At 37.3% G+C, this 20,893-nt stretch overlaps 3 protein-coding genes across 3 annotated transcripts in view; all 3 read right to left on the bottom strand.

The window, feature by feature from the left end:
- Positions 1 to 20,893, bottom strand: part of OR10AL42 (olfactory receptor family 10 subfamily AL member 42) — an 80,651-nt gene that overhangs the window by 25,836 nt on the left and 33,922 nt on the right. The window lies entirely within an intron of this gene.
- OR2N1O (olfactory receptor family 2 subfamily N member 1O) lies at positions 181 to 1,119 on the bottom strand. The gene has a single exon (NM_001390223.1). The coding sequence runs from the start codon at positions 1,117 to 1,119 to the stop codon at positions 181 to 183; it is 939 nt and encodes a 312-aa protein (NP_001377152.1).
- Positions 19,386 to 20,348, bottom strand: OR10AL41 (olfactory receptor family 10 subfamily AL member 41). Its single transcript, NM_001390805.1, has one exon. The coding sequence runs from the start codon at positions 20,346 to 20,348 to the stop codon at positions 19,386 to 19,388; it is 963 nt and encodes a 320-aa protein (NP_001377734.1).

The raw sequence follows: 20,893 nt of genomic DNA, 5'->3' as shown, positions 1-20,893 counted from the left end.
CTGGTGTGTATTAGCCAAGTATCACCCTTGCCTAAGAATATGAGAAACATGGCATGTTTTGCAAGAAGAACATCTATTAATAACATGATATGGGAAAGTATGAGAAAGGATTGAGTTATTAAAGAAACCTCTATATACTTACTAAATTGGTAAATACTTTCATCTAATGTCTACCAACTATCACTTGGAAGTGAAAATGCTCCTCATCAGATTGCCCAGTGCCCCCTTTACATCTTTATTCCTCAGAGTGTAGATGAAAGGGTTGAGTGCAGGAGTCACCACTCCATAGAAGAGAGCCATGAACTTGGGCTGGTCTCTTGAGATGGAGGAGGGGGGCTGAAGGTACATGCTGATACCTGGGCCATAAAATAAGAAAACTACAATGAGATGGGAAGAACATGTCCCAAAGGCTTTTTTCCTTCCCTCTGAAGATTTAATCTTAAATACAGCATGTCCAATATAAGCATAGGATATTAGAATTAAGCATAGTGGCACAGCTAAGAAAAAAATGCATACCACTGAGAGTGTGAGCTCATTAGCACCCTTTTCACCACAGGCAGTCTTTATCAGAACAGGAATCTCACACAGCAAGTGATCCAGGGTATTGCGACCACACAGTGGTAACTGTAAGGTGACAGTGGCCTCTGAGACAGCATAGGTCATTCCACTCAGCCACACGGTGGCCACTAATAAGATACAGACGCGCTGATTCATGATGAGGGTGTAGTGTAGAGGCTTGCAGATGGCCACGTAGCGATCAAAGGACATAACAGCCAAAAGCAGACATTCTGTGCCCCCCATTATGTGGAAGAAATAAAGCTGAAATGCACACCTCATATAGCTGATTGTCTTCTTAGACGTTCCCAGGTTAAAGAGCATCTGAGGGACAATGCTTGTGGTGTAGCACATGTCCAAAAAGGAGAGGTTGGTGAGGAAGAAATACATGGGACTGTGCAGACGGGGGTCTAACTTGGACACCAGAATGATGGCTATGTTTCCCATCATGGCCATGGGGTATGTTATAAGCAGAATAATGAATAGAGGAAGCTCTAGCCAAGGACGGTCAGTAAAGCCTAGTAGAATAAACTCTTCAGGATGGCTTTTGTTATTTGGTTCCATTATCTTCAATTTGTTTCACCTATAGCAGGGAGGTAGCAAGAAAGGTAGAAAAAATTTGAGAAATGATAAAACAGAATTATGTAGCTCGCACCATTAAGCATCCAGTCATAGGAGGTTGAGTATAGTAACTAACTGGAAAAAAGTCAAAGTGAAGTCGCTTAGTCGTGTCCAACTCTTTGCAACCCCATGAACGGTAGCCTACCAGGATCCTCTGTCCATGGGATTTTCCAGGCAAGAGTACTGGAGTGGGGTGCCATTTCCTTCTCCAGGGGATCTTCCTGACCCAGGGATCAAACCTGGGTCTCCCACATTGTAGGCAGATGCTTTACCATCTGAACTGGAGGAGAGGACTAATGAAACAAATGTGACACTAGGTGACTTAATTTCTTTTCAAGAGTCTACAGAATAAAGGTAACTAGCTTAAGTAACCTAACCTTTTTGAAATTGAATTTTCTTTTGTGTATAGTAAAGATGCTGTGCCTATGTCCTTGTGCTATGGTGAGGATTAAATGTCAAGTAGAAATGACTGTGTTTTATATTCTCCAAAGGAATGCTTTCAAACTATGTTTGCATACTTATCAGCTGAAGATGCAGCTAAAATGAAGTTTATTGGTTCCTATATTCACATGTCTAGTAGAGTAGATGTGGCATGGGACCTAGGAATCAGGTAGTTTCTTTTCAGAATCACTGCTGCAAGGTATTACTGAAATATTTAGACTAAAATCGTTAGCTATAGCTACAGCTGTAGCACAAGAAGAAGGTGGGGAAAACCCTGCACTTAAGCATCATCAAGGTAGCCTTGTTCAGATACAAGTATATTATTATAGTTGAAGAGTTACATCATCCGCATAGGAACTGACAAGGCAGGTTTTATTCAAATCCATCTTAGTAATTTATAATTGAAAAAGAAATTTAAACATTTTTGTGCCAGTGTCCTGAAATATAAATGGAGAGGATTTAGCTATGACATGTTTTCCTATACTCAGAATTTTGTTTTGGAATGTAAATTTTCTTGCCCAACTACATCATTTAAACTGGGCAATTGGTTTTTCATGTTAAATTTTAATCATCTATCTTGCAGGAATTTTTCTTTATTGAGTGGGCTTATCCTGTTTGTACATAAGAATTTGGATAGTTATCAATGACTTAGTTAATTGTCAGTTCAGTTGCTCAGTTGTGTCTGACTATTTGTGACCCTGTGGACTGCAGCATGCCAGGCTTCCCTGTCCATCACCAACTCCCGGAGTTTACTCGAACTCATGTCCATTGAGTCAGTGATGCCATCCAACCATCTCATCCTCTGTTGTCCCCTTTTTCTCCCGCCTTCAATCTTTCCTGGCATCAGGTCTTTTCAAATTCAAATGAGTCAGTTCTTCGCATCAGATGGCCAAAGTATTGGAGTTTCAGCCTCAGCATCAGTCCTTCCAATGACTATTCAGGACTGATTTCCTTTAGAATTGACCAGTTGGATTTCCTTGCATTCCAAGAACTCCAAGAGTCTTCTCCAGCACCACAGTTCAAAAGCATCAATTCTTCAGTGCTCAGCTTTTTTAAATAGTCCAACTCTCACATCCATACATGACTACTGGAAAAACCATAGCTTTGACTAGACAGACCTTTGTTGGCAAAGTAGCTACAAATCTAATCTTTATGTCTAGGGAACTGGATCAGGAGGCAAATCTTTATTCCTGTTCAGGATAGGAGACTTATCAGTTTAGGGGCAACAGATTACATTTGTAGGGTTGCAGAGCAAAGTTCTCACATTCACTAGTTCATCACATCCTCAAAGCCATCCTGGGAAGTGTCACATAAGATTACTCAGGGCCAAGATGTCACCATGGCTCTTTGATTTCACACTACCCCAGGTCAGGTGTGTGAAATACAATAATAAAATAATAATTCCAAGTAATCCTTGATGAGTGCTGTGTGTCAGACACTATAGGAAGCATTTTACATCCATTGACTCATTTAGTATCTATCCCTAAACCTCATGACAAAGGAAATATTAGTATCCATATTTTAAGATATAATTAATCATTTATCCCTATTAATAGCCTAACAACTATGAATGTTCTAAAGATCAAAAAGCAATCAATTTCTTCAACCAGGTAGGAGATAATGAGAGTAAAAATTCAAATTTAAAGATTCCAAAACTGTATATTTAATCTATAATCCTATCCTAGATCTCTTTCTAGTCTTTTCCATGTGATTCTCATGATATTTCTTTACTTTTAAATCTCAAATATCATGACATTTTAATCCAACTTTTGAAGTACTTCCAGTGATTTTTCCATCACTGTTTAACCACATAGGGATCTCTTTATCTGTGAAGGTTTAATGTCCACTACATTTTATTGTAGTATATCTTTTACTATATAATTTTCATTACACAGTATTTTATTTATATTTACAGTGACTTTAAAGTTATATGTGGAAAAAGATTATTGAAGAAAGAAAATATTTTATCTGATTTCACAACATCTGGATCAATCATGTAGACAAGTTGATCCACCAGATTTTTACTACATATTAAAAATGTTCACATAGTTGACTACAAGCTGCACATTTAATTCAGGTATTTAATATTTGTCAGATTTAGTGTTTATTGGGCTTCCCTGGTGGCTCAGATGGTAAAGAGTCTGCTTGTAGTGCAGGAGACCCAGGATTCATCCCTGGATCAGGAAGATCCCCTGGAGAAGGAAGCAGCAACCCACTCCAGTATTCTTGCCTGGAAAATCCCAGGGATGGAGGAGCCTGGAAGGCTACAGTCTATATGGTTGCAAAGAGTCAGACACGACTGTGCGACTTCACTTTCACACTTTTATAGTGTTTATTAAAATGTACATGCTTTTAATGTAGGTTCAAATGAGAGAATGAGTTTGATTACAGAGAAAAATCTAGTTTCTTTCTACAACACCACACTAGTTATTTCCAACGTTTAAAGAAGGCTCTCAGAATTGAAATGCTTTCTGATTTTCCTTCAAATATTTGGCACTATGATGTACACACATTCCAACCTTTCCTAAGAATAGATAGATTTTAAAAGAAGAGTCTTTTTGCTTACCCTTATTTTGATAAATATCATTTAAGAAAAAGAAGTGTGAGACATCAAGGAATGCACTTGATTTTTCAAATTTTCAGAGAAGGATTAGAAACTGGAGTGTGCAGATGAGTACTTAAGAAATAGCTTCAGAAGTGTGAGTTTTCCATTTGATAAAATGCTGCCACAAAGGAAAAAGCCCAGCTTAGGAAGACCTTAGTAGATAATGTCAAGAGTGTCCTTTGGGTGTGCAATTTTATTATATTCCTGAGACCCTTGGGCATTATTTTCAAACAGCGTATTTATCGTTATCTCAGATGAGTTAGCAGACAAGGTTCCTTGGGACAGAGTTCTCCATGGGAATGCTCCTTATGTACGTTTGTTTACCTTCTGAATTGAGGTTTGTATTAAACCTCCTCTATTGCTAGATTTGTTTTATTTTTATTTTTTTTTAAATTCCAAGAGTTTATTTTATTTTATTTTATTTTTAAACTTTACAATATTGTATTAGTTTTGCCAAATATTGAAATGAATCCGCCACAGGTATACATGTAAATAGACTCATTTGATTTCCCAACACACTGGAAACTAATTTTATTTTATTCACTTATTTTCCTTTTAACTGTATGTTTTATTTTCATGATTTTTAAAATTGAAGTATAAATGACATATATTACATTATTTTCAGGTGTACAATATGATGATTTGACATTTATATACATTTCGATCACAGTAAGTCTAATTACCATTGATCATTATACAAAGTTACAATTTTTTCTTTGTGATGAGATCTTTTAAGATTTATTTTCTTAGTAATTGTCAAATTTGCAATGTAATGATATTGACCATATTCACAACGTTGTACATTACATCCCCATGACTAATTTATTTTATAGCTGGAAATTAACCTGTTGATTCCCTTCACCCTCTTTTCCACCTTTCAACCCTCATCCTCTCTGGCAAACACCAGTCTTTTTTCTATAAGACCCGTTTTGTTTGCTCATTTGCTTTTTAAAAAATATCCCACATACAGTATGTGTCTTTGTTTGTGTGACTTATTTTCTTAGCATAACTTCCTTAAGGTCCATCTGTGTTATTACAAATGGCAAGATTTCATTCTTTGCTTATGGCTAGGTAGAATTGCGTTGTGTATGTGATACTACATCTTCTTTATCCATTTTTCCATTGATGGACACTTAAGCTGTTTCCATATCTTAGTCATTGTAAATAAGGCTGCAATGAACATATAGGTGCATATATCTTTTTGAGTTAGTGTTTTTGTCATCTCCAGATACACACCAAGAATTGGAATTGCTGGATTATATAATAATTCTATTTTCAATTTTTGAAGGAATGTCCATATGATTTTCATAGTGTCTCCACAAATTTTCTTTCCCATGAGTTGTGCATATGTTCCTCTTTCTCTACATTCTTCCCAGCACTTATTATTTCTTGTTCTTTTGATAAAAGCCATGTGAGAAATGTGAGGTCATACTTTTGGTTTTGATTAGCATTTCTCTAATAATTAGTCATGTTGAACATCTTTTCATGTGTTTGTTGGCCATCTGTATGTCTTCTTCAAAAAACTGTCTATTTGGAACTTTTACTTGTTTTCAGTTAGATTGTTTGTTGTTTTGTTATTAAGTTATATGGGTTCTTTATTTTGGATATTGTTTTCATAAATTTTTCTGTATAATGATTTGTAAATATCTTTTCCCATTCTCTAGGTTGCATTTTTTATTCTGTTCATGGTTTCCTTCATTGTGAAGAAGCTTTTATGTTTGATGCAGACTCATTGGATTATTTTTGCTTTTCTTGCCATTGCTTTTGGGGTTAGATCCAAAAAAACTACTGCCTTGAGTGATGTCAAGGAGCTTACTGTCTACACTGTCTTCTGGGAATTTTATATGTTTTCATCTCATATTGGAGTCTTTAATCCATTTTGAGTTAATTTTGTGTATAGTGTCAGGTAGCAGCCCAGTTTCATACAAAAAAGATCTTAATGACCCTTGTAACCACAATGGTGTGATCACTCACTTAGAGCCAGATATCCTGGAGTATGAAGTCAAGTGGGCCTTAGGAAGCATCACTATGAACAAAGCTAGTGGAGGGGATGGAATTCCAGGTGAGCTATTTCAAATCCTAAAAGACGATGCTGTTAAAAAACGCTGCACTCAATATACCAGCAAATTTGGAAAACTTATCAGTGGCCACAAGACTGGCAAAGGTCAGTTTTTACTCCAGTCCCAAAGAAAGACAAGGCCAAAGAATGCTCAAACTACTGCACAATTGTACTCACCTCACATGCAGGCAAAGTAATGCTCAAAATTCTCCAAGCTAGACTTCAACAGTACATGAACTGAGAACTTTCAGATGTTCAAGCTGGATTTAAAAGAGGCAGAGGAACCAGAGATCAAATTCCAACATTTGTTGGATCATCAAAAAAGCAAGAGAATTCCAGAAAAACATTTACTTCTGCTTCATTGACTATGCTAAAACCTTTGACGGTGTGGATCACAACAAACTGGGAAATTCTTCAAGAGATGAGAATACCAGACCACTTTACCTGCCTCCTGAGAAACCTATATGCAGGTCAAGAAGCAACAGTTAAACCGGCCATGGAATAATGGACTGGTTCCAAATTGGGAAAGGAGTATGTCAAGGTGGTATATTGTCACCCTGCTTATTTAACTTATATGTAGAGTATATCATGCAAAATGCTGAGCTGGGTGGAGCACAAGTTGGAATCAAGATTGCTGGGAGAAATATACATAACCTCAGATATGCAGATGACACCATCCTTATGACAGAAAGTGCAGAGGAACTAAAGAGCCTCTGATGAAAGTGAAAGAGGAGAGTGAAAAGCTGGCCTAAAACTCTACATTCAAAAAACGAAGATCATGGCATCTGGTCCCATCACTTCATGGCAAGTAGATGGGGAAACAATGGAAACAGTGACAAGTTTTATTCTCTTGGGCTCCAAAATCACTGTAGATGGTGATTGGAGGCATGAAATTAAAAGACACTTGCTCCTTGGAAGAAAAGCTATGACAAACCTAGACAGCATATTAAAAAGCAGAGATGTTACTGCTGACAAAGGTCTGTCTAGTCAAAGCTATGGTTTTTCCAGTCATCATGTATGGAGGTGAGAGTTGGGACTCTAAAGAAAGCTGAGCGCCAAAGAATTGATGCTTTTTAACTGTGGTGTTGGAGAAGACTCTTGAGAGGCCCTTGGACTGCAAGGAGATCCAACCAGTCAATCCTAAAGGAAATCTGTCCTGAAGATTCCTTGGAAGAACTGATGCTGAAGCTGAAGCTGCAATACTTTGGCTACCTGATGTGAAGAAATGACTCATTTGAAAAGACCCTGATGCTGAAAAAGTTTGAAGGCAGTAGGAGAAGGGGATGACAGAGGATGAGATGGTTGGATGGCATCACCGACTCGATGGACATGAGTTTGAAGAAGCTCTGGGAATGATTGACAGGGAAGCCTGGCATGCTGCAGTCCATGGGGTACTGAAGAGTCAGACGTGAATGAGTGACTGAACTGAACTTCCAATTTTTACAACACCATTTGTTGAAGAGACTGTCCTTTACCACATCATTATTGCTTTTTTTTTTTTTTGCCATAAATTAATCAACCATATGTGGGTGGGTTTGTTTATGGGCTCTCTATTTTGTTACATTGATTACTATGTCTTTTTTGATGCCAGTACCATACTGTTTTGTTTTTTGTTGATTCTTAATATAGTTTGAGATCAGGAAGATAGATGCCTCTGGATTTAGTCTTCTTTCTTAAGATTTCTTTGACTATTCAGGAACTTTTATAGTTCCATAGAAAAATTTACAATTGTATGTTCTAATGCTGTGTAAAATGCCATTTGAATTTGATAGGGAATTCATTGAATCTGTATATTGTTCTGGGTAGTATGGATATTTAAATTAATTCCATCAATCTGTGGAATATATTGCCATTTATCTGTATGTCCTTCAGTTCCTTTTTCAGTGTCTTGTAGTTTTCAGTGTACTGATCTTTCACTTCTTTGGTTAAATTCATTTTTAGGTATTTTATTATTTTTAATGCAATTGTATATGGGATTGCTTTCTTAATTTTTCTTTCAAATAGTTGTTAAACAACAATTTAATATATCATCAGAGTAAAGCTATTTTGAGTAAATGATTCTGGAGGATTTAAATGTGAGTTCCTTCAATACCTTATTTTGTTTATTTGTAGAATATCTCACATAAGGCTTAATATTTCTGACCATACAATGAAGGGGCATAAAAATGAGCTGGCAAGAAAAGAAAAAAAACCCCATAATTGGTCTTTCCAGTGAGGAAGAATAAAGTGACATTAAAAAATTCTTCAGAACATTTAAAAACTTTTCTAATATAAGGACTTAAGACAGTCTCTCTTTCAACCCTTCACTCTCTTTCTCTTAATCTCTCACTTACACATAATAGTAGTCAGATTTGTATATATGCCTTAAGATTACAAAGTTACACTCATAGATTCCTTGGAAAACCAGGAATAAAACCACCATATAACCCAGCAATCCAACTCCTAGGCATATACCCTGAGGAAACCAAGATTGAAAAAGACACATGTACCCCAGTGTTCACTACAGCACTCTTTACAATAGCTAGAACATGGAAGCAACTTACACGGCCATCGACAGATGAATGGATAAAGAAGTTGTGGTACTTTTACACAATAGAATATTACTCAGCCATAAAAGGAATGTATTTGAGTCAGTTCTAGTGAGGTGAATGAATCTAGAACCTATTATACAGAGTGAAGTAATTCAGAAAGAGAAAGATAAATATTGTATACTAACACATATATATGGAATCTAGAAAGATGGTACCAAAGAATTTATTTGAAGGGCAGAGATGGAGAAACAGACACAGAAAACAGACTTTTGGACATGAGCAGAGGAGAAGAGAGGGTGAGAAGTATGGAGAGAATAATATGGAAACTTATATTACCATATGTAAAATAGATAGCCCATGGGAATTTGCTTTATGTCTCAAGAACTCAAACAGTGGCTCTGTATCAGCCTAGAGGGATGGGCTAGGGAGGGAGATCTGAGGGAGGTTCAAGAGGGAGGAGACATATGTATACCTATGGCTGATTCATGTAGAGGTTTGTTAGAAAACAATGAAATTATGTAAAGCAATTATCTTTCAATTAAAAATAAATTAATTAAAAACTTAAATTCTTACGTACAAAAAAATTTCACTCATATCCATGAGTATATTATATATTTTGAAAAAAGCAAATTTAGATGTACTGAATAACAGTTATAAACAGATATCTCTCCTTGAACATTCTCTTTCATGGCTTATAATCCCACTATCCTTTCCCTAAATGTAGCCACTAGTATAAAGTGAATCATATGTTTGTTCTACTTTACAAGTGTGATGGGTGGATATATTTCATTCCTCTTCTGTCCAGATCCCCTCTTTATTGCATTAGGTATGTAGAAGGACGGGCACTCATCTTCTCTTGTGAGAACTCCAAAATTACAACTTGTTGCTGAACAACCGTCGACAGGAGAATGTTGGATCCCACCAAAAAAAAAAAAATAGCCCACATCCAGGGGCAAAGAAGAAGCCCCAACATGATAGTAGGAGGGGCAAAATTGTGTTTAGAATCAAACCCCATACCTGCCAGAGATGCTCAGAGGGCTCAAACACAATCTTGTGCACACCAGAAGAACTCACAGAGAATGAGCCAGACCTGCCTGTGAGTGTTTGAGTGTCTTCTGTGGAGGTACGAGTGAGCAGTGGCCTGCTGCAGGGGCAGGGGTTCTGGGTGCAGCAGACCTGGGTATGGCATAAGCCCTCTTGGAGGAGGTCACCATTAACCCCACAATAGAGCCCCCAGAACTTACACAGGACTGGGGAAACAGACTCTTGGAGGACACAAACAAAACTTGTGTGCATCAGGACCCAAGAGAACGGAGCCGTGACCCCAGAAGAGGACTGACCCAGACTTTCCATGAATGTCCAGGTGTCTCCAGATAAAGTGTTGGTTGGCAGTGGCTTGCTGCAGGGTTGGGGGCACTGAGTGAGGCAGGAAGTGGCAAGCCACTTCAGTATTCTTGCCTTGAGACCCCATGAAGAGTATGAAAAGGCAAAAAGATAGGATACTGAAAGATGAACTCCCCAGGTCAGTAGGTGCCAATATGCTACTGGAGAACAGTGGAGAAGTAACTCCAGAAAGAATGAAGAGATGGAGCCAAAGCAAAAACAACACCCAGTTGTGGATGTGACTGGTGACTGAAGTAAAGTCCGATGTTGTAAAGAACAATATTGCATAGGAACCTGGAATGTTAGGTCCATGAATCAAGGTAAATTGGAAGTGGTCAAACAGGAGATGGCAAGAAGGAACATCAATGTTTTAGGAATCAGTGAACTAAAATGGACTGGAATGGGTGAATTTACCTCAGATGACCATTATATCTACTACTGTGGGCAAGAATACCTTAGAAGAAATGGAGTAGCCCTCATAGTCCACAAAAAAGTCTGAATGTACTTGGATGCAATCTCAAAAATGACAGAATGATCTCTGTTTATTTCCAAGGCAAACCATTCACTATTACAGTAATCCAAGTCTATGTCCTAATCAGTAATGCTGAAGAAGCTGAACTTGAATCGTTCTATGAAGACCTATAAGACCTTATAGCACTAACATCCAAAAAAGATGTCCTTTTCATTATAGGGGACTGGAATGCAAAAGTAGGAAGTCAAGAGCTACCTGGAGTAACAAGCAAATTTGACCTTGGAGTACAGAATGAAGCAGGGCAAAGGCTAATAGAATTTTGCCAAGAGAACGCACTGGTCCATAGCAAACACCCTCTTCCAACAACACAAGACAAGACTCAACACATGGACATCACCAGATGGTCAATACCAAAATAAGACTGATTTTATTCTTTACAGTCAAAGATGGAGAAGCTTTATATAGTCAGCAAAAACAAGACCAGGAGCTGAGATCATGAGACCAAGGCTCGGAGATCATGAACTGCTTATTGCCAAATTCAGACTTAAATTGAAGAAAGTAGGGAAAACCACTAGACCATTCAGGCATGCCCTAAAACAAATCCCTTATGATTATTCTTTGGAAGTGACAAACAGATTCAAGGGATTAGATCTGATGGAAAAGAGTGTCTGAAGAAATACAGATGAAGGTTCATAACATTGTACAGGAGGCTGTGATCAAGACCATCTCCAAGAAAAAGAAATGAAAACCAGCAAAATGGTTGTCTGAGGAGGCCTTACAAATAGCTGAGAAAAGAAGAGAAGGAAAAAGCAAACGTGAAAAGGAAAGATATACCCATCTGAATGAGAGGTCCAAAGAATAGCAAGGAGAGAAAAGAAAGCCTTCCTCAGTGATCAATGTAAAGAAATAGGGGAAAACAATAGAATGGGAAAGACTAGAGATTTCTTCAAGAAAATTAGAGATACCAAAGGAACATTTCATGCAAAGATGGGCACAATAAAGGACAGAAATGGTGTGGGCCTAACAGAAGCAGAAGATATTAAAAGGAGGTGGCAAGAATACACATAAGAACTATACAAAAAAGATCTTCAAGACCCAGATAACCATAATGGTGTGATCACTCACCCAGAGCCAGAAATCCTGGAATGCAAAGTCAAGTGGGCCTTAGGAAGCATCACTATTAACAAAGCTAGAGGAGGTGATGGAATTGCAGTTGAGTTATTTCAAATCTAAAAGATGATGCTGTGAAAGTGCTACACTCAATATGCCAGCAAATTTGGAAAACTCAACAGTCTCCACAGGACTGGAAAAGGTCAGTTTTCATTCCAATCCCAAAGAAAGGTAATGTCAAAGAAATCTCAAACTACCACACAATTGCACTCATCTCACATGCTAGTAAAGTAATGCTCTATATTCTCCAAGTGAACCGTGAACTTCCAGATGTTCAAGCTGGTTTTAGAAAAGGTAGAGGAACCAGAGATCAAATTGCCAACATCTGCTGGATCATCAAAAAAGCAAGAGAGTTCCACAAAAACACCTATTTCTGCTTTATTGACTATGCCAAAGCCTTTGACTTTGTGGATCACAATAAACTGTGGAAAATTCTGAAAGAGATGGGAATACCAGACCACCTGACTTGCCTCTGGAGAAACCTATATGCAGGTCAGGAAGCAACAGTTAGAACTGGACATGGAACAACAGACTGGTTCCAAATAGGAAAAGGAGTACGTCAAGACTGTATATTGTTACCCTGCCTATTTAACTTCTATGCAGAGTACATCATGAGAAACACTGGGCTGAAAGAAGCACAAGCTGGAATCAAAATTGCCGGGAGAAATATCAATAACCTCAGACATGCAGATGACACCACCCTTATGGCAGAAAAAAAGCCTCTTGATGAAAGTGAAAGAGGAGAGTGAAAAAGTTGGCTTAAAGCTCAACATTCAGAAAACAAAGATCATGGCATCTGGTCCCATCACTTCATGGCAAATAGATGGGGAAACAGTGGAAATAGTGTCAGACTTTATTTTTCTGGGCCCCAAATCACTGCAGATGGTGATTGCAGCCATGAAATTAAAAGATGCTTACTCCTTGGTAGGAAAATTATGACCAACCTAGATAGCATATTGAAAAGCAGAGGCATTACTTTGCCAACAGTGGTCCATCTAGTCAAGGCTATGGTTTTCCCAGTGGTCATGTATGGATGTGAGAGTTGGACTGTGAAGAAGGCTGAGCGCCGAAGAATTGATGCTTTTGAACTGTGGTGTTGGAGAAGACTCTTGAGAATCCCTTGGACTGCCAGGAGATCCAACCAGTTCATCTTAAAGGAAATCTGTCTGAATATTCATCGGTAAAACTGATGCTGAAGCTGAAACTCCAATGGCCACCTGATGAGAAGAACTGACTCGTTGGAAAAGACCTTGATTCTGGGAAAGATTGAAGCTGGGAGGAGAAGGGGATGACAGAGTTTGAAATGGTTGGATGGCATCACTGACTCGATGAACATGAGTTTGATAAGCTTCAGGGGTTGGTGATGGACAGGGAGACCTGGCGTGCTGCACTCTATGCAGTCATGAAGAGTTGGACATGACTAAGTGATTGAACTGAACTGATGTCTTATTCTGTGCTGTACCTCAAGTGAAATTAGAAAAAGAGACTCTGTAATACATAGGAGCTATGACTCCTGTGTGATACCTCCAGGAGCTATGACTTTTGGTTGAGCAACACAGGCAACCTCATGTTTCCCAGCTGCTGCTGCTGCTGCTAAGTTACTTCAGTCGTGTCCGACTCTGTGTGACCCCATAGACAGCAGCCCACCAGGCTCTCCCGTCCCTGGGATTCTCCAGGCAAAAACACTGGAGTGGATTGCCATTTCCTTCTCCAATGCACGAAAGTGAAAAGTGAAAGTGAAGTCGCTCAGTCTGACTCTCACCGACCCCATGGATTCCAGCCCACCAGGCTCCTCTGTCCATGGGATTTTCCAGGCAAGAGTACTGGAGTGGGGTGGCATTGCCTTCTCCGGTTTCCCAGCTAAGAGGGAGCAAATGGAAAATAACACAAATTTGTTTTTCTCTCATTCTCTAATCGTCAACTGTCTGCTCTCATTGGCTGAACCCAACCAGAAGCCATAAATTAAGGAATTCTTTAATTCTTTTGTTTTGAATACTTGAAGTATACGTGAGGTATCCGAATCAAAAGAACTTAAGAATTCTTTGATACCTCAAGCCTTAGGTTTGAGAGAGACTCCTAAATGTGACAAGTTCCAGGGTAGTGCATGTGTAGTACACATATAGAAATCTTTTGTTGATGTTTAAATTCTTCTCACACCTTTGTCAGTTCTTCCTTTGTTCAACTTTTCTCATTTTCCCAGTTGGAATGTGCATCTATTTTATGCTGGGATCATAGCTGATATAACTCTCCATTTAAAAACAGGCCAAGATAATTTCTGGCTTCCATACTGTTTGTTTTTGTTTTGTTTTTTTCCCCCAAACTTTGAACTTTTTATTTTTTATTGGGGTATAGCCAATTTTCAGTGTTGTGGTTGTTTCAGGTGAACAGTGAAGGGACTCAGCCATACATATACATGTATCCATTCTCCCCCAGACCTCTCTTATTCAGGCTGGCACATAACATTGAGCAGAATTCCCTGTGCTATACAATAGGTCCTTATTGGCTATCCAATTTGAATATGGCAGTGTGTACATGACCTTTCCAAACTCCCAACTGTCCTGTCCCCCTGGCAACCATAAGTTTGTCTTCTAAGTCTTTGAGTCTCCGTTCTGTAAGTTCATTTGTATCATTTCTTTTTAGTTTCCACATTTAAGGGATGTCATACTATATTTCTCCTTCTCTGTTGGCTTCCAGAACTTTCGAATTACCTTTTCTCCCACTTAAAATGCTGTTTCCCTGATTTCATCATGGCTGGCTTCTTCCTGTCTTTCAGTTTGAGTTTAAAGATCACCTTCTAGGAAGGAATACCCAATATGAATTTACTACCCAGTATCTCAATATCATATTCTTCTAAAATTTCAATCAAAAGACAATGTATTTTCTAAATTATTTTGCTTTCCAAGTATATCTAAAATTATTTTGCTCTGAAAGATGTAAATTTCATGACACTAGTAACTCAAAACATAGAGTCATCTTCTACATATTATGTCAGTTGATTTTTATACACACATAGAAACCTTTTCATGGCAGATAAATTGATAAATCAACAATTAAAATATATTTATTTTTTATACAAAACATATCTGAAATACTTCTGCTACATTCCATATATTTTGGTATGCTGTGTTTTCATTCTTCTCAAATTCTTTGCTAAGACATTTATTTCTTCTGAGATATTTATTATTTATGAGTGCATTATCTAATTTCTATATACTTGTATATTTCATAATATTTTAAAAATTTATACTAATATCATTTCATTGTGCATAGAGAACATACTTTCAGTCACTTAAAATTTATTGTGATTTTTTCATGGCCTAACAAATGATCTACTCTGTAGAATGTTCCATATGCAATGAGAAACATATGTATTCTGTTTTTGTTGTGTGAAGTGTTATGTAGATCTATTAGTTTTAGTTTGCTTATATTTTTCAAATCTTCTCTTTCTTTGCTGATTTTATGTCTAATTGTTCTTTCCATTATTTTAAGTGGGGTATTGAAGTTCAACTATTATTGTGGAATTAACTATTTCTTCAATCAGTTCTGTTAGTTTTTACTTTACATATTTTGCAATCTGTTACTAGATACATATGTGTTTGTAACCATTATATCTTCTTGATGAATAGCATAAATTTATCACTATGAAAAGGTTTTTTTACTGTGGTAACAATTCTTTTCTTTATGTCTTTATTCTGTTATTAGTATAACTAAATAGTGCTATCTTTTCCCTTTATCTTATTAGCATTTTATTGAAGTATAGCTATTTTAGAATATTATAGAAGTTTGAAGTATATAATATAGTGACTCAGTATTTTTATAGATTATCAGTTCAGTTCAGTCTCTCAGTCGTGTCCGACTCTTTGTGACCCCATGGACTGCAGTACTCCATGTCTCCCTGTCCATCACCAACTCTCAGAGTTTACGCTTACTCATGTCCATTGAGTCAGTGATGCCATCCAACCATCTCATCCTCTGTCATCCCCTTCTCCTCCCACCCTCAATCTTTCCCAGCATCAGGGTCTTTTTCAATGAGTCATTTTTTTGCATCAGGTGGCCAAAGTATTGGAGTTTCAGCTTCAGCATCTGTCTTTCCAATGATTATAGTCTATTAAAAATTATTACAAGAAAATGGCTATAGATGACTGTGTTATACAATATATTCTTGTTGCTTGTCTATTTTATACATAGTTTGTATCTACTACTGCTAAGTCAGTTCAGTCGTGTCCGACTCTGTGCGACCCCATAGACGGCAGCCCGCCAGGCTCCCCCGTCCCTGGGATTCTCCAGGCAATAACACTAGAGTGGGTTGCCATTTCCTTCTCCAATGCATGAAAGTGAGAAGTGAAAGGGAAGTTGCTCAGTCGTGTCTGACTCTTAGCGACCCCATGGACTGCAGCCTACCAGGCTCCTCCATCCATGGGATTTTCCAGGCAAGAGTACCGGAGTGGGGTGCCATTGCCTTCTCCATAGTTTGTATCTATTAATCCCATACTAATCCCATACTTACTCCTATCTTGCCCCTCCTTTCCCTCTTTCCTTTGGGAATCTCTAGTTTGTTCTCTGTATTTGTGAGTTTGTTGTTACATACATTTGTTTTATTTTTTAGATTCCAATAGAAGTGATGATATGGACCATTTGTATCAATATTTCAATATTTATGTTATATATATATATCCTTTATCTCCTTTATGCATTCAAGTGTTGATGAACAATAAGGTTGCTCTCATATCTTGGAAAGAAGATGCTGCTATGAACATTGGACTGCATGTATCTTTTCAAATTAGTGTTTTTTTTTTTTCTTCAGATGTATCCCCAGGAATGGAAATCCTGGATTGTAGTATATGTTGTATTTTAGTTTTTTGAGAAACTTCCATAATGTTTTTCATAGTGACTGCACCAATTTATATTCCCATGATGAGGAGTTTTCTTTTCTCCACATCCTTGCCAACGTTTGTTGTGCATACATTTTTTTTTTCTAATTTTATTTTATTTTTAAACTTTACATAATTGTATTAGTTTTGCCAAACATCAAAATGAATCCGCCACAGGTATACATGTGTTCCCCATCCTGAACCCTCCTCCCTCCTCCCTCCCCATACCATCCCTCTGGGTCGTCCCAGTGCTCTAGCCCTAAGCATCCAGCATCGTGCATCGAACCTGTACTGGCAACTCATTTTTTTGATGATAGCCATTCTGATGGGTGTGATGTAACATCTCATTCTGGTTTTGATTTACATTTCACTAATAATTTGTAATGTTGATCTTTTAATGTGCTTGTTAGCCATCTATACGTCTTCTTTGGAAAAATGTCTATTCATGTCTTCTGCCCATTTTTTTGATTGCATTATTTGGTTTTTTTGATACTGAGTTGTATGAGCTATTTATATATTTTGGATATTAATCCCATACCAGTCATATCATTTGCAAATATTTTCTCCCACTTAGTAGGTTGTCTTTTGGTTATGAATAGATTGTTTTCTTTGCTGTGAAAAAGCTTTTAACATTAATTAGGTCCAGTTTGTTTGTTTGCTTTTTTTCCTTTTGCCTTTAGCATACAGTTTTAAAAAATATGGCTGTGATTTTACTGAAAGAGTGTTCTGCCTATGTTCTCTTCTAGAAGTTTTATGTTTTCTGGTTTTACATTTAGGTCTTTAATTCATTTTGAGTATACTTTTGTATACTCAAAAAATATACTTATTTTGAGTATACATTTGCATTTTGTATATGATGAGAAGAAATGTTCTAATCTTATGCTTTTACATGTAACTGCCCAGTTTTGATATTTTTGAACTTATAAGCCTTTAGAAAATTAGTAAACCAAGTAAAAATGATCATGCTGTACAAATTGTTTTTACTTGCTTTAATTTTTAATAATCATTTTTCTAGATTAATAAACACTTTGAATAATAATCCCTAATGCCTGCATATAATTCCTGCCTATTTCTATAGCATAATTGTTAAATAGTTATTTTTTCATGTTCATATTCTTTCCATTTTTTGTTAATTTTACACAGATATAAATAAAAACTGCAATATATTATGTTTTGGTCTTCAATGAATTATATAGCTTTTGGTAAAATGTGTCCAGTAAAACAAATCTTGGTCATTAGTGAACATCACTACCATCCCCTAATCGTAACATTATCACATCTTCTTTTTCTTTTTCAGCTTTATTGAGATAAAATGGAAAAAATTGTCGAGTTAAAACGTAAGGTGGATAATGTGATGATTTTATATATGTGTTCATCGTCAAATGATTGTCAAAATCAAGTTAAAAAACATCACCTCACGTAGATATCTTTTGCGTATGTGTGTGGTAGGAACACTTAGGTCTATTCTCTTAGCAAAGTTCAAGTATACAATTCAGTATTATTAACTACAGTCAGCATGCTATATGTTAGATCACTAAAATTTATTCATCCTATTTGTAAGTTGTCATAGCAGCAGAGTTCTCCATTCCTGTCATGTTATCACTACTGTATGGGTAGTTGCTAAATCCTCATAGACCACAGCTCTTCCCCAAGCTCTAGAGTTCAAATCCAAGATAATTTCTTCTATAGATGCCTCGAGATACTAGATTTTGTTGTAACTATGTTCATTTCTCTTAAGAGCAAGTTTTGGATAATTTCCAAATATATCCTGCCAGAATTCATCTGCACATTTGTACATGTTGTAAATTACATAAAATCATTAAAATTATTTATATTAATTATTTTAAGCTCAATTTTCTTCTTCCATCCTTGAATTTAAATATGATTTCTCTTTCTTTTCAAAACATTTTTTCTATGGGGACTCTTGGTAAAAATTTCTCATGCTTTTCTTTTAATATTCTGCCACAATTACCTCTGAATTTTAAGAATTGCTTTTTTGAGTTTTATCCACAACTCAAAAAAGAATTATTTGACTACTTCATATACCAACAGTTAAGGATGAAGAGTTTAAAACATTTTTATGGAAGAAAGTCATGAACATCATAGAGTTATTAAGGAAATAAGAGCCATATGGGACTGGCATATGTGGAAGCACTGCCTCAGTGACCATGGCAGAAGTCATATTGACCTCTCAGAGGAGAGAAAATGCCTAAGAGTATGAGTGAGAATTTCCTAGGCTTCTGAGATAGATTCTGGTAATTTATACTCTAAGCCTGTACTTTAGCCTAGACTGAAATGTTTTAGAAAGCCAGTCTAGTATTAGATTCACTTATTAAAATTCATTGGTAGCCAATTTCCTTTCAGAATTTGGCAATCAGAACTTTTGCTATAAGAAGAGAACTATCTCCAAAATTAAAATCACTGTTACGAAAGACGTTTCTTACAAAACACCTTGACAAGTACAGTTTCCTTCCTTCCTTTCTGTCTTCCTTCCTTCTTTCCCCCCAACCTCCTACACTCCCTCCCTCATTCTCTCCCTCTTTCTTTCTTTCTCTCCTTCCCCCTTCCTTCCTCCATCCATACTCCCTCTCTTTATCCATATCTTTCTTAATTTTCTTCCTTCCTCTGAGGTTGAGTGTGCATCTTTTTCAAAGAAATTTGTGTGGTCCTTTGGTATCTACCCGTGAGTCAAAACATTTTTCTTGCCCAGAGTTCTCCGAAGAGCTGTCTTGACTTCCTTATTCCGTAAGCTGTAGATGATAGGGTTGAGCATGGATGTCACCACAGTATAGAAGAGGGCCAGGAGTTTATCTACCCCAGGTGAATGGCTAGCCTTGGGCCTCAAGTAGGTGACAGATGCTGAGCCATAGAATAGTGTTACTACCAGTAGGTGGGAAGAACAGGTGGAAAGAGCTTTTTGACGGCCTTCAGGGGAGGGCATGACCAACACAGCAGCTAGAATTCTGCCATAAGAAGCAATGATTAATAAAAATGGACTGGAAATGCAAAGAATGGCTGCAACAAAGACTGCAGCCTCATTATGGGATGTATTCCCACAGGCTAGTGCCAGAATAGGGGGGAGGTCACAGAAGAAGTGATCTATTTCACAGGGGCCACAGAAGTCCAAAGAAAAAATATAGTTGGTTTGGCCCAAGCCTACTATGCAACCCATTCCCCAAGAAATCATTGCTAAATGGACACACACTCCATGACTCATTCGTGTTGCATAGTGAAGTGGGGAGCATATGGCCGTATAGCGATCAAAAGCCATGGCTGCCAAAAGACAGCACTCACTGATACCAAATAATGTAAAGAAAAACATCTGTGTAGCACAGTCCTCCCGAGAGATTCCTCGGGCCTCACTCACAAGGTTCTGCAGCATCTTGGGTATAGTAGAGCAAGTGTATCCAATCTCCAAGAGAGACAAGTTGGCCAGGAAGAAGTACATGGGGGTATGGAGGGCTGGATTGGTCCAGATGGCAAGGGCTATGAGAGCATTGCCTGTCAGTGATGCTAAAAACATGAATAGAATGAAGGAAAATAAAAGGAAACACTGTTCAGTGACCTCAGAGAATTTGACAAATGCAAAGTGTTTCACAGACATGCTGTTGTCTTGCCACAAAGAACAATTGAAACTCATGATCTGAATAAAAGAAAGGCAAAGTCATCAGAAAGATAGTTTCAGATAGAAGTATACATCTTTATATTACTCTTAACAAGCTCTAGTGAGTCAAAGAGATAAATTTCTTACCTATAATTTAAATTTAAAGTTTGGGAGTTACACTCATCCTGAAACCAAATCCTATCCTATGTTCACTGTACCAGTTGATTTGTCCAATATATGTCTAGTCAGCAAGCATAAATTGGAAAAAAAAATTCAGTACAATTTTCTTCACCCCTTCATTTTCTCAAATAAAGGTCTTATGATTTCTATTTCTTTCCTCTTCTTTGGTTGCTTAGTTGCTTTCTTCAGTTGTTCACTCAACAAACATTTATTGAACATTGAGTATTTTCAGATTATTTTGCATTTACTGCTGTCATGGGATTAAAAGGTAGGAAAAAAGGGTCAGAAATAAGTGGACTGATTCAAAATTCTGTTAAATATGGAGTAACAAACCTGCATGATGACAAGAACCCTTGATGGGTATGATTGTTGAAAAATTTGCTCATACATAAAATATTATA

Source organism: Bos taurus, chromosome 23, assembly GCF_002263795.3.
Source record: "Bos taurus isolate L1 Dominette 01449 registration number 42190680 breed Hereford chromosome 23, ARS-UCD2.0, whole genome shotgun sequence".
Lineage (NCBI taxonomy): Eukaryota > Metazoa > Chordata > Mammalia > Artiodactyla > Bovidae > Bos > Bos taurus.
The sequence above is the reverse complement of the archived record's forward strand: the minus strand, read 5'-3'. Positions and strand labels throughout refer to the sequence as shown.

Excerpts from the sequence above, each read along its gene's own strand:
- OR2N1O (NM_001390223.1), bottom strand. The coding sequence starts at position 1,119 with ATGGAACCAAATAACAAAAGCCATCCTGAAGAGTTTATTCTACTAGGC.
- OR10AL41 (NM_001390805.1), bottom strand. The coding sequence starts at position 20,348 with ATGAGTTTCAATTGTTCTTTGTGGCAAGACAACAGCATGTCTGTGAAA.